Source organism: Podarcis pityusensis (assembly GCF_964106645.2).
Source record: "Podarcis pityusensis genome assembly, chromosome: Z".
NCBI classification, from domain to species: Eukaryota; Metazoa; Chordata; class Lepidosauria; order Squamata; family Lacertidae; genus Podarcis; species Podarcis pityusensis.
Genome location: NC_138044.1, coordinates 15,836,515 through 15,849,818, shown reverse-complemented (window position 1 = coordinate 15,849,818; position 13,304 = coordinate 15,836,515). Strand labels below are relative to the sequence as shown.

General features: G+C 42.4%; 1 protein-coding gene across 8 annotated transcripts in view; it reads left to right on the top strand.

Moving 5' to 3' along the window:
- The window catches only part of FUBP3 (far upstream element binding protein 3), a 62,470-nt gene extending 59,683 nt beyond the window's left edge, over positions 1 to 2,787 (top strand). For all 8 annotated transcript variants that reach the window (XM_080990697.1, XM_080990694.1, XM_080990691.1 and 5 more), the window contains one exon: positions 1,134 to 2,787. In XM_080990697.1, coding sequence (XP_080846823.1) covers positions 1,134 to 1,142 — 9 coding nt within the window. In that variant the 3' untranslated portion in view covers positions 1,143 to 2,787. The remainder of the gene's footprint in view (positions 1 to 1,133) is intronic.
- The last annotated feature ends 10,517 nt before the right edge of the window (positions 2,788 to 13,304 follow it).

The following is a 13,304-nucleotide window of genomic DNA, read 5'->3' as shown; positions in this document are numbered from 1 at the left end:
CTCCACAGAAGCAGTGGCACTTCTGAATACCAGTTTCTGGAAGCTGCAGGAGGAGAGAGGGCTTGTGCTCAAATCCTGTTTCCCACGGGCATCCTTGTGACCACTGTGAGAACCAGAAGCTAGACTAGAAGGACCGTTAGCCTCATTCAGCTGGCTCTTCTTACGTGAAGTTTTCCAAACTTGGCTTAGCCTCTTCTGGACCTGGTGAAAGCAAAGGCCAGAATGTTAATAGTGTAGCTTGTGTTTCCAAGTAATGGGCTCCCTGCTGGCAAGCAGCTGATTTTCTGTTTTCCCAAATTTTCTGAGAGCTGAGGTTTGTTTGCACTCCTCTTTTCTGAATTGAAATTGAAGTCACACTTTGCTCGTTCACTTTAGCTTTTTAAGGTGCTGTGAGGTAGCATGGAATACTTGAGAATTGCCACCCCCTACATTTCTGTGCAGAAGCCAGTGGTAGATGTCTGCTAACTGGAGAAGAGGGGGTGCTCTTGCCCACTCCCCTGCCTTATAGCCCCCACCCCAAGGGGCTGTAACTCAATAGTAGAGCATCTACTTTGAATTTTTATTTTATTTTATTTATTTTAATTTAATTTATAAACCACCCACTCTGTGCAGCTCACAGCATATGTTGAAACATACTAAAGCATCAAACATTTAAAACTCCCCGTTACAGAGCTGTCTTCAGGTGTCTTCTATAAATCAGATAGTTGGCTCTCAGATAGTATGTAGAAGTTCCCAGGTTCGATGCCCACTGGCATCTCCACGTAGGCCTGGGAGCTGCTGCCATTCCCCCAAAATAATGACTCTTCCAGACAGAGGCATCTTCCCACCTCTTGCATGCAGCAGGGAAGCTGTTTCTCAGATCAGGGAAGGGCGACCCTGTGGCCTTCTAACTGTTGCAAGACTCGTTCCCACCACACCTGAGCACCGACCATGCTCACTGGAGCAGGTGGGAATTGCAGCCCAACAACATCTGGAAATCCACACTGGTTAGCCACCTCTAAACTAGGTGTGCCTTCCCGGTCTGATCCAGCAAGGTGGTTCTTGTGTTCTAAAATGTTCTTGAAAGTTTTCTTTCTTAACAGTGGTTTTTCATTTTGTCTCTCTCTTCCCTCCCCCCTTCTCCCCCTTTGCAGGAGCAGTAGAACAACATCCTTGACTCTTCTTTGTTTGTTATTTTCCCCTCCCTGCCCCCCCCCCCCCTTTTCTCTCTCTTGCTCTCTCGGAATCATTGTGGAAACAAACCTTTTTGTAACAGAGGGTTTCTAGATTTGCACCATTTTGATGAAGAAATCTTGCTTTGGTTTTTTTGGTGAAACACTAGTTGTTAGGATAATCTACACTGAACTTTTTTCTAAGAATCAGGAACAATTAGTAATGTACTTAACTTTATGGACTTTGCTGGGTAATCTGGGGGGAAATGTTAATTATTTTGGGGAGGCTTTTTTGTTTGTTTTCCAAATTTATAAGGAAAAGAAGAGAGAGAGTAAGAAAATAAGTGAAACTCCAGGGTCCTTTTTTGGGGGTTGGGGGGAGAAGCCAGAGAATAACCATCATCGAATCTTACCCCAGAGCTGTGACATTTCAACAAGTGTTTTTAGTCCCCGTCCCCCCACCTCTTATTGTGTGTATTCCACCCCCCCTTTCTTCCACCTTGTTTAAATCTTTTCTGTTGTAACAAAAAAGGCTTGGAAGTCTTAGGTGATATGTAACAAATTAAAAAAAAAAGAAAGAAATTTTTGAAAAACAGTATTTAAATATTCTTAAATATGTAAATTCATTAAATATATGACTTCTAATTTCTTGTATCTTGGCTCTTTTTTATTTTATTGCATTTTTAAGAAAAGAAAGAAAAGAAACTGAACTATGGTATGTTATTGTAATTAATTGTGTGAATTCTTTTATCAAGACAGTTACTGTTTGCTGTCAGGCTGGTTATCAAGGGGGGAATTTTTGTAGGGGGGGCTGTATAATTTTTAGAGATCTAAAGGGGTAATATAAAAAGATGTGTTTAATTTTTTTTTAGCAATTTTATTCTGCTTTCCATGTTCTCCATTTTCTGGTTGCATCTGCGTATCTAAGACCTCCAAGCTTTGTCTAAAACAAAAAACACACAAAAACAAAATACTTTTTGTCTATTTCAGAAATAAATACTCTTATTTTTAATATTAAGATAAAACTGCTATTATTAGTACTTTTAACAAACACTGTGGAACATTAAGTCATATAAAATAGTAGTAACTATTTTTTAATTCCAGGGTGTGTGTGTGTGTTTGCTTTCCCCCACCCCTCAATTTTTTTTTGTTCGTTTATAAGTATTTTCTTATCTTAATATTTGTCGAAATTTTACCTAGAGAAATAATTAAAAAAAAAATCTAGTATTAACCCCAGGTATGCCGCTGAATACTTTTTTGATTTAATAAAAGGGATATTATGGTTTCCAATGTTTACTTGTAGTGTTTTCTTGTACAGATAACAGTGTATTTTTAAAGGAGAAAAAAATAATAATAACGGGAAGTAAAGCTATTTTTTCTTGACATTTTTAATTGACCTGCGGGACATTCCGTTTTGAACTGTACTGAAGTTATTGTTCTAGGATCCTTCCCCCTCCCTGATTTCTTTATAATGCTTGAAATGTCTAACTATAGGTAAATGCAATTGGATAATATTGAGCATGATGTGTTTTAAACAAATGAAAAATTGTTCTTTTTATTTGACTGACAGTTGCATTTTACACTCTCTCTATAATAAAGCAAATCCACAAGGAAACTTGTGGGTTAAGTATTAAAAGTCTGTTTTTTATCACTGCTCCATTACCTGAAAAAAAAAGATGTCATGTAGAAGCATCATTTTTTTAAAAAAAGTACGCCTCCCCATCCTCTCTATTTTATCTTTTTTTGTGGGCTTGTGTGTGTGACTAGCTTTTTTAAAGGGTATATTATAGTGCTGTTAGCTCCCAATCAAACCTTTAATTCTTTGTGAACTGTGCTGAAATTTCACACCTAGGTTCTCTTGCAACCGCAGAGCTGCAAAGGTGGTCTCTCCTTTCCCCACCCCCCAAAGTAAGGTGGTTATGGAACAGCCCCAGAGCAAGGAATCATCTCGCTAAAAGGAGGCATGTTATAAGCAAAAAAACCTCAGATGATTTCCTGCTTCTCTTCTCTGCAACTCAAACTTGGGGAACAAGGTGGCATTTTTTTCTGCCTACCACTCTCATTTCTCCCCCTCCTTTCCCAGCCAGAGCCCTCCTAATTTCAGGTCTGCAATTCTGGCCCCACTTACCTGCAAGTATACCCTATTGAACCCAACAAGTCTTCCTCCATGGGTTGGTTGTGGCTCAGATTATGGTGCAAAATGCTTCTGTATTCCCCCCGAGTTCTTGGCATAAAACTCCTTTCCTGAAGATAATTGTATCATTACCACTCTTAGTAGCTGTGTGTGTGTGTGTGTGTGTGAGAGAGAGAGAGAGAGAGAGACAGAGAGAATGGATTTGGTTGTGTGTGTTTTTTTTTGATGTTTTATTTATTGTTTATGACTGCTTTTCTTATCATGTAATGTGTTGTGTTCATGTCGTAAGCCACCTTGAGCATGCTTTGACCTATGGAAAGGAGGCGTACAAATAAAATTATATATGTTGGTGTGTGTGCATGTGTGTGTGCATGTCTGTCCCCTTATTTATCCTCCCTCCCCCCCAAAAAATCCCCCCCTTCTGTCAATCTAGATTGAATGTGTCCCTTTTTCTTTTTTGGGATTAGAGAAACTTTTCAACTGGTTTCCCAACCCAAATTAGGTCATACCCTGACTTTCTGAAAGAAAAGAATGAAACCCACTATCAAGCTTCATCTTCTTCTCTCCCCCCCCCCCCCCGCCCCACCCATTTACCTCCCCAACCAGCCTGGCATCTGTTCACTCGCTCTTTTTAAAAACACACACACACACGACCCCATCTGCAAAAGTGGCAACTCGGGGCCCCGGTTGAAAGCCGGAAGAAAGGAGGGGTTGGGTATGGCATCTCTTCAATACACCTCCAGAGAATCGAGAGGCACATATTGAAAGATGGGAATGGTAATAGCCACTTGGGCAGAAGAGAAGAAAAGCCGGGGGGGCGGCGGTGGATGGACGGACGGTTGGTATGCAACAGGGAAGAGGAGGTATAAATGCTGATGATGGGGAATAAGGGGGGAGGAGGAGGACATTACGGAGAAGACTTCCTCCTAATTCATCTTCCAAGCTCGCTGCCAAAAGAGCATTTGGTAGGTTTCTCAGGGAGCAATTGTGTGATAATGAACCCAAAGGTGTCCTTTAATTGAAGACAGGAGCATTGCGGCTCGTCCAACCCGAGACTCATAAATGGTCCAAGGGAGAGAAGCTAGGGAGGATGCATTTTCTTAAATGTATCTGTAAGTACACATGAGATAGCAGCTCCCTAGTGGAAATGTCCATAATATGAATTATGGAAACTGGCTTTCATGCAGCCCTAGTCCTCCCACTCCCCCCCCCCTTTAAATATCGAGTGGGTGGGGCAACCTACTTTCGCTAGGCCCTCGGAACTGGGTCGGCCATTAAGAATGGCGCCTCATGGAGCCGAGTTTTTCATAAGCAGTCTGGTGTCAGGGAATAAGTATTTTAAGTGCTTGAAATGTTACCAAATCGAGCAATCGATTTTTCATCTCTTTATCTCTGCCACCCCCACCCAGCACTAAGAGCTGCAGGAAAGTCGGGGGGGGGGGGAGAGAGAACTTGGCATCCAGAACCAACTGTGGATGGTTTCGCTTTTACAGAACCATATATTTCCATTAATGTTTACTCCTGTGCCTAACTGCTGGTGACGTGGCTCATCCTTACCAGAATCATTCTGAGCTACCATCAGCACCACCCACATTTCTTACAGCCCTCTCTACACTTTCTCCTGATGTTCTGGAAATTACAGCTATATTTAGCTCTATGTTTAAAATCCCCATCTCTTTCGCTGTGAAGTTCTTCCAGTATCAGTGCCTGCAATGAGCTTTCTCCAGTATTTTTATGAACGCAAGCCCTGATAAAGCAGAGCCAAAAATCCCTTAAGCAGGCTGTAGCCTCTATATTTTGTAGATTGCCTTCACCAGATCAATCCTGGTGCATATGCTAAGATCTACTTTGGGGGGGTCCTCCTTGGCTGCCTACGGTTAAGATTGGTTAGGTTGGCTTTCTCAGTGATGACCCCAGAACTGTGGACCTCTTATTTTATGACTGAAATAACCTCTGGCCTTCCAGAAATTGCTAAGCTGTATCTCCCGTCAGCCCAAGCAAGCACAGCCAACAGCCAGGGCTGATGGGAGTTGTAGTTCAACATCTGAAGGGCCACAAGTTCACATACATGCAATTGCCCTATTGGTAGCCGCCATTGGTACAGTGAGCAAGGAAGACTAACCTTGTTGAGGCTTCCATGTAAAAGGTGGTAATTCAATTGGGTCTTGCAGAACAGGTTAAGGAGAGAAACAGTACATAGAGACAGACCCCAATGACAAACAGATTCAATCAATTCTGGTTTTGCTTCCATTCTCCCTGTGGAATTCTATGAGGGCAACACACAACATGTACTTAGTGTAGCACAGAGTTAAAACTATGGAACTTGTTCCCACAAAAGGCAGTGGTGGCCACCATCTTCGATGGTTTTAAAATAGATTGGACAAATTGATGGAGGAGAGGGCTTTCAAAAGGCTACCAGCCAGGATATCCTTGCTGTGCCCGAACAGCTGGAGGCAGCAATACTACTGAACACCAGTTGCTGGAATCTACAGGGGGGAGAGGGCTCTTGTGCTCAGGTCCTGCTTGTGGGCTTCCCATGAGGGCTTCTAGTTGGCTGTTGTGAGAAGAGGATTCTGGACTAGTGGCCCATTGGCCTGATCCAGCAGGCTCTTCTTACATTGAAACTAAGGAGGAGGAAGAAGCTGATGGGCTGTGTCACCTCCCGTATTGTTTGTAAGCAAGGAGGCAGGCAGGTGAGGGCCAGCTGAGGGCAGAATGAGGTCACTGGGGCAGCACCTTATTCACCCTCCACTGGAACACCAAGATTACCAGTTGCTGATAAATACAGCATCTTCTCAAACTCCCCCCATTCAATTTATCTGCTCCTCCATAAGAACTATCTGGCTGCTTCGGGCCAAAGGTCTACTGCATACAAACCTAAGCTTCTGGGAAGCAGCTCCTCAGAACATAAAAGGCAACATCAGCTGGATCTTTGGAGGATAGCTGCTGCCTCTAACCACAGAAGCTCAGTTATTTACCATGGTCTATAGCCAGTCCTCTCTGGATTTTTATAAGGTGTGTCCAGTGGGATGAAATAAATTTACCAAAGATGGGATAGTTTTCTTTCACTGAATCAGACCATTGGACTATCTTGCTCAGTGTCTACACTGACTGGCAGTGGCTTTCCTAGCCCTACCAGGTGATGTCTTTCAGAATTGAACTTGGGACCTTTTATATACTGCTGTGGCTCTAGTCTTCATTTTAAGTGGATATTTTATTTCCATACATATTCTTTCGTTTGGATATTGTTCTGTCAACATTGCAAGAATAAATATTTATCATACTGAAAGAAAGCTGATAGTATCAGTCCTCTAGGTGTCTAGATCTGATCATCTGTCCTTTTGGACTTGCACATCTCTGGATCGGGTTCACTGATGCCTGAGGTTGCAATCCTAATCCATCTTTCCAGGCATACAGGGGTGGTGGAGAATACACCAATCCATCTCTCCTGCCCCCACTCAATTTTTCAATCTTAAATTCAGTTTTTCACATTTCCTGCTCAGTTTTTGCAAATTTATTTTTTTAAGTTCTCATGAAAGTTCATCATTTTAACATGAATTTCCCCCAACACACATTTTTTTGTGCAGTTCCAATATACAGTACACAGTTTTTGTAAAGCAGTGCTCCCTAGTAAAATGTATTTTGTATGTTTATTTTTCCTAACAGGTGTGTTAATCTGCATTGTATGTGAATTTTTGTACACACTACTTGGCTAGAGAATTGCATTGCAAAATTCTGAGAAGTGTGAATTTCAAAGGATGGCTACTTTTCAGTTTATGTATTGTTTCAGAAAGTGTGAATTAGGTAGGTTCACCTTTAAATGTGAATTGAGTTCAGTTCTCCCCACTCCCACCCCACATCCTTTACTTCCAAAGCACCAAGGTAATTTATGAACCCATCTTACTCTAGCTAGCAAGAGACAACAAGGCTTTCAAGTTTATGAGGCTTTCAAGCACAGAACTCCTTCAAATTTCTCCCTCTTCTCTACCTGGCAGTAAGTAAGCCCCATGGAATTTGTTCAGATATGGTAGACCAGATGTGAGGAACCATTGGCCCTCCAGATATTGCTGAACTCCAACTCCCATCATCCATTGGCCATGCTTGCTGGAACTGATAGGAATTTTAGTCCAGCAACATCTGGAGAGCCAAAGGCTCCCCACACTTGGATATTACTCAGAAATGAGCCATATTGAAGTCAATGGGGCTTACTCCTAGGTAGACTGGATAAGGATCACAGCCTTGCATGGGAGCAATCCCTGCTGCACACAGATTTATTTTCAAACAAACATGAGGAAGCTCACAGTGTGGGTCATGTACCAAACATTCTTTGAAATGAAGATAGATTTTCTATATCATTCTTAAACGAAAGGAGATAGGTCTCTTCCCTTGCATGCCTCCTCATAAGCAACTTGTGTGCTTAAATCACGCTCTCTCACTCTCTCTCCCCTTATTTACAGTAATTTGTATTAGCAAAGTATAACTCAGGGTGGGGGGAGAGAGATTCGCTGCTGGTGGCTCAAGCATTATTTAACTTAAGGATTTTCATTTGACAATACACTGATTTATTGGGATCTTATTTCCCTCCACCGTATTTATAACTTATTGATGGGATTCAAGGGGGGGGGGTGGACACACACACAAACACCCATTCACCAACACTTTCCTCTACAGCGATTTGGGCCGTGTGCGTGTGTATTTTCACTCGTCCTTATGACATGAAAGGCAAAAAAGCTGGGGCAAGATTCTACCAAAGCAGCGGGTGCTCAAGCAAAACTGAATGTCATCACAATGAAAAATTCTCACTCCATTTTGCAAAGCTTGCATTATATGTGTGCAAACCAGCATATATAAAAAAAAATCTAAACTTTGGTATCCAAATGGTTTAAAATAAAAAAATAAAAAGCGGCAATGTCTAAGGCAGCATGTCTCTGAATGCCAGATTCTGGGAATCACAAGCAGGGAGAGTGCTGCTGGACCCAGGTTCTTTCGGTGGCCACTGTGAGAACAGGGTGCTGGACTAGGTGGGGCCGTCAATCTGATCCAGCATCCAGACTCTGCTTATGTTCTACCTCCCCAGTCAGAGTTACCAGTTGCTGGGAATGACAAGCGGGAAGAATATCTGTTGCACCCAGGTCCTGCATGTAAGCTTCCCTTTAATAGGCATCTGGTTGGCTGCTGTGAGAAGTGGATACCATGATAGACATAGCATGATAGAGGTTTAGAAAATTATGTATGGCCTGGGGAAAGTGGATGGGAAAACATTGTCATTCCTCTCTCGTAACACTAGAACTCAAGGGTATCCAATGAAGCTGGATTTTGGAAGATGAAGGAAGACAAAATAAAGTTCTTCATGCAGCCCATTAGGTAAGCTATGGAACACTCTCACAGGAGAAAAGGACGGCCACCAGTCTAAGTGGCCTGGACAAATTCACGAAGGAGAGGTTCATCAATGGCTTTTAGCCAGGATGGCTGTGCTCTGTCTCCAAGGTCAGAGGCAGAAAAGATTATGAATACCGGTTGCAGGAAGCCACAGCAGGAGGAGAATTGCTCTGCTTGGGTCTTGCTTGAGTGTTTGCCTGCTGGGGAATCTGGTTGGCCACTGTGAGAACAGCATGCTGGGCTAGATGGGCTATTGGCCTGATCCAGCAGACTCTTCTTATGTTCATATATTATATCCATTAATTTCAGTGGGTTTCCTCCAGGTAAACTTTGCCAGATGCAACCCAAAACTTTTAACCAATTAATCCAACCACTTAACTGATGAAAGACTCAGGTACAGTTTCGTGCATCCTGTAATGTGCTTGTATCCATCTCTTAATTCCTCACCCCCCCACACACAAACACAACGCCTCCTGCTTTAGAAATCCTTGTTCCACTCCTTCCCTTATCTCTGAGGGAAATCCTCTTTCAATTAGTTTTTTAGCGGGGAGGGGGAGAGCATGAAGCCTCTGATCTCTCATTGTCCCTCCTGGATGGCTCTCTTAATCCCTGGGTGCAGGTGTCCTTTTTGCCCCAAAGCGATTAACTGGGCCCTTCCCATTGTCTGGGGTGCATCACTCAACCTAGCTGCCCTACCCCACCTCACACTCTCAGCAGCAGGGACCCATATCTGGGCTATTCACTGGAGAATATTAAACTTATCCAGAACCCCAGGCAGGACAACAATCTTCCTGTAGTTCTTGGTCTTTGTTTATTTTTGCAGACCAGGTGGGCAGGCAATGGTTAAAATGGAAAGCCAGGAAGGGGTGGCTTTCCTAGGATATATTTCAAGCATCACTCAGAAGATCACTTGTCAACAGGGAAAAGTTAAAAAGGTGGCCCTTTGTCTTTCTCCAACTTTAGGTGTGTTTCCAGGGCCAGTGGAACACTGAAAACACTGAAAAGATTATAGTGCTCCCTCATAATTCAAAATAATAACCATTTATCTGGGTTATGTTTCATCCTGCCTCTTATCTCAGTTGTCTGAAAATTTAAAACAGTGAAGGAAAAGGGTAAAAAAATAAGTTTAAACTATAAAACCAGGCTTCAAATAAAAAAACCTTGCTGGAATAGATAAGTGTTTTTCAAGCGGGCCTCTCTGATCTCAGGTGGGAAGAAGTTCCACAGACTTGGACCTACAATACTGAACACAGCATGATTCCTGATGGATATGAGCTGTGGATCCAAGTCACGGGGGACCCACAAACAGCTGGGGGTGTAGTGCCGCTTGCCAGTGTCCCGGGCAGGTGTGCATGCACACCCCCCAAGCAGGGGAGGATTGCACACATGATGGGGGTATGGGGTACAGAGGGTGCTCTTCACCCTCTGCACTCCCCAGCCCCCGCCACCAATGGGTGAGCACTCATGTGCTGGGTGGGGTGCGCAGAGAGTGATCTTCATCCTCTGTGCTCTCCAGCCCCCACTGCAAGCAGAGCATCATGGGGATCTCTGCAGAGGGCGCCTGGTTTGTGCCCCCTCAGATTGTGCACCTGGGGCAACAGCCCCCCTCCTCCCCCACTATTCCCCTGCTAACAGACCTCTGTGATTGGGCAGGGACATAAAGGATCAGGTGGTCCCTGAGGTATCCAGGACCCAAGATGCTAAGGGCCTCATGAATTAAGAAACTTGAACCTGGCCCAGTAGAGTATAGGCAACCAGGGCAGACTTTTGAGCGCTGTTGTTATGCGCTGGCAATAGGCTGCCCCCATCAAGAGTTTAGCTGCAGTTTTTTCATCAGCTGAAGCCTCCAGATTAGGCATGAGGGGAGCCCAACACAATCTGCATTATAGTAATCAAATTTTGATGTTTTCTAGCAGGCAGGAGCAGATTTACTATTAAATTAACGAAGTTTACATTTCAGGACCCCTAATCCCAGAAGGGCCCCAAAACTGGCACTTCTGAGATTAGGGGTCCTGGAATTTAGGTTCAGTAATTTTCATCCCTTCACATAATTCAAAAACTATAAGGCATAGGATTTTGATCTGTGAGACCATCCAGCACATCAATTTTAATCAAAATCTGAGATGTAGTAGATAAATTAAATTTTAAAAATTGTGATGATCTGTTGTGGAACAACTCCAGTGAAGAAGATAACAGACCTTGTTGTTTGTGAAGGGGCCTCCAAAATGTAGGCCTGCTACTGCTAGCAGGCACTGAAATGCCACAGATTTTCATTGTACTGTATATCTGTTTGGTTTGCCTTGGTAGTTAAACACAGCCTGTGAGGAACCACAATTTGATGTGATGTGTGTTTCATATTGTTGGGGTGGGGGCTCCCTTTTTCTTGAGTGTAGGATACCACCCTGGATCTTTTTCTTTCCAAAAGCTCTTTGGAGAGTAAGGAAGGACCTTCTCTGCTTGAGACCCTGGTAGGGGGGAGAATTCAGGGTTATAGCCTATGTTAGACCCACCAAGAGTAGGCCCATTGAAAGGAATGTGCATGGCTACCTTAGGCCTGATAATTTCAGTGGGCCTACTCTGACAAACACTGAGGGGGCAACAACCCTGGGTTTTGTTTTCGCTTTGATGAGAAATGACCTAATTTGTGCTTCATAGACCAAAATGCAGCCAGGCTTTGTAATTCGCCCTTCTGTGAATTTTGCAATACAATTCTCCAACCCCCAAATATCAAACAAATGCACATATTAAAGGAAAGTGTATGTTAAAAAAAAAAAGGTATAATCATGAAAATGATTTACAGGAATGCAATATCTCAGGGGGGAAATTGCTCATCAGAATGTGTATTTTATTCAAAATCATATAGAAAACCACAGAAAAATTCACTGCTGATAGATGGGGTGCTGCTGGTGGATATAAATAATGATTTTTCATGGAAATGCATATAACTAAATTTAAAGTTAAAAAGCAAGAATCTGAGAATGAGAACAAAAAAGTCAAACTCCACTATATAGGTTTTTTTAAAAAAAGGAAATAATTTTGTAAGTTTTTAAAAGCTGCAAACTTACAAATTAGTTGCTTAGTTCTTGAACTCATAGCCCACCTTAATGTACACAAATATATCATATAAGATTACAGAGCAGCATGGGTTTTACAAACCTATTATTATTTATAATCAATATTATGAGCAAAATGGGAAATTGACACAGATAAATATCTATCTTATTGATGATTTGAAATTCAAACTTGAACCCACTTAGTATGTTGGTAGTCTTATTCATTAGGGTTTTTTCTTTAATTATTTTCTTTTATTATTTTTTCTGATATTTCAAAATGCCAAGCTGTACAAAGTGTGAGATTGTGCCAGGCTAAATTTATTGACACCATTTTGCTGATTTGGAGTATTTTGTATATACACTGTTTTGTTTTTATTTTACTTAGTTATTCATATCCCACCTTTTGCTTCAAGGATCTCAAAATGGCTAACATGGTTCTCCTCCTCATTTAAACACCACAACAACCCTGTGATGAGGTTAGGCTGAGAGGCAGTGACTCGCCTCAGGTCACCAGTGAGCTTCGTAGCAGTGTGGTGGATTTGAACCCTGGTCTCCAGGTCCTAGTCCAGGAGTCAGCAATCTTTTTCAGCCAAGGGCCATCCACCGTCCCTCAGACCATGTGGGGGGCCGGACTATATTTTGGGGAGGGAAATGAACAAGTTCCTATGCCCTACAAATAACCCATAGATGCATTTTAAGTAAAAGGACACGTTCTACTCATGTAAAAACATGCTGATTCCCGGACCCTCCACGGGCCAGATTTAGAAGGTGATTGGGCGGCATCCAGCCCTCAGGCCTTAGGATGCCTTCCCTGTCCTAGTCCAACACTCTAGCCACTACAGCACACTGGCTTTTATATAATAATAATAATAATAATAATAATAATAATAATAATAATTTTAAAAATGAGAATCTGCAAAAGCTGAAACTGAGCCATTTATCTATTCCCTAGACCCTATTATGAACTGATGGGATAGCTCAGAAACACGGCACATTCACCCCAAAGCTGCCTTTTCCACTTCATTAAAAATGTGCGGGACTATTTGCTAAAGTGATCTTGAAAAAAATATCATTATAGGAGCAGAAAAGGAGCACAAATATCTCGCAATGGTTCTGGTGATGCCCACAGAGGCAAAGAGAATGACACAATGCCTGAATCTCTTCTCTGCTATGATAATCAGACTGTTGATGGACCTGGGCTATGTTTACACAGGAACCAGAGAGACTGCAGAGAAGTCAAGACTCTGGGAATGAAATGGGCTTTTTAAATATCTCAGCCACTCCAAGATCAGACTGCTGGGTGGCTGGCACCATGCAGGTACATTTTCAAAATCCCCCGAGTGCCATCTTTCAAAGTGGAGGCCATTAATGCACAGCATGGCATGCCAATTGATTACATGGTTGCTGCCCACTACTTCCAAATCCTTGACCTTGGCAATTAATTTTAAGACGACACAAGCCCTGCTTCTTGGAAGTTTGCAAAGTGTCTCCCCTACATTTATTTATTAACTTATTTATTTCATAAACTTTGTACGCCACTTGATTATTATTACTGTATTTCTGTTGCAAAGTATCAAAGCTTCTTAC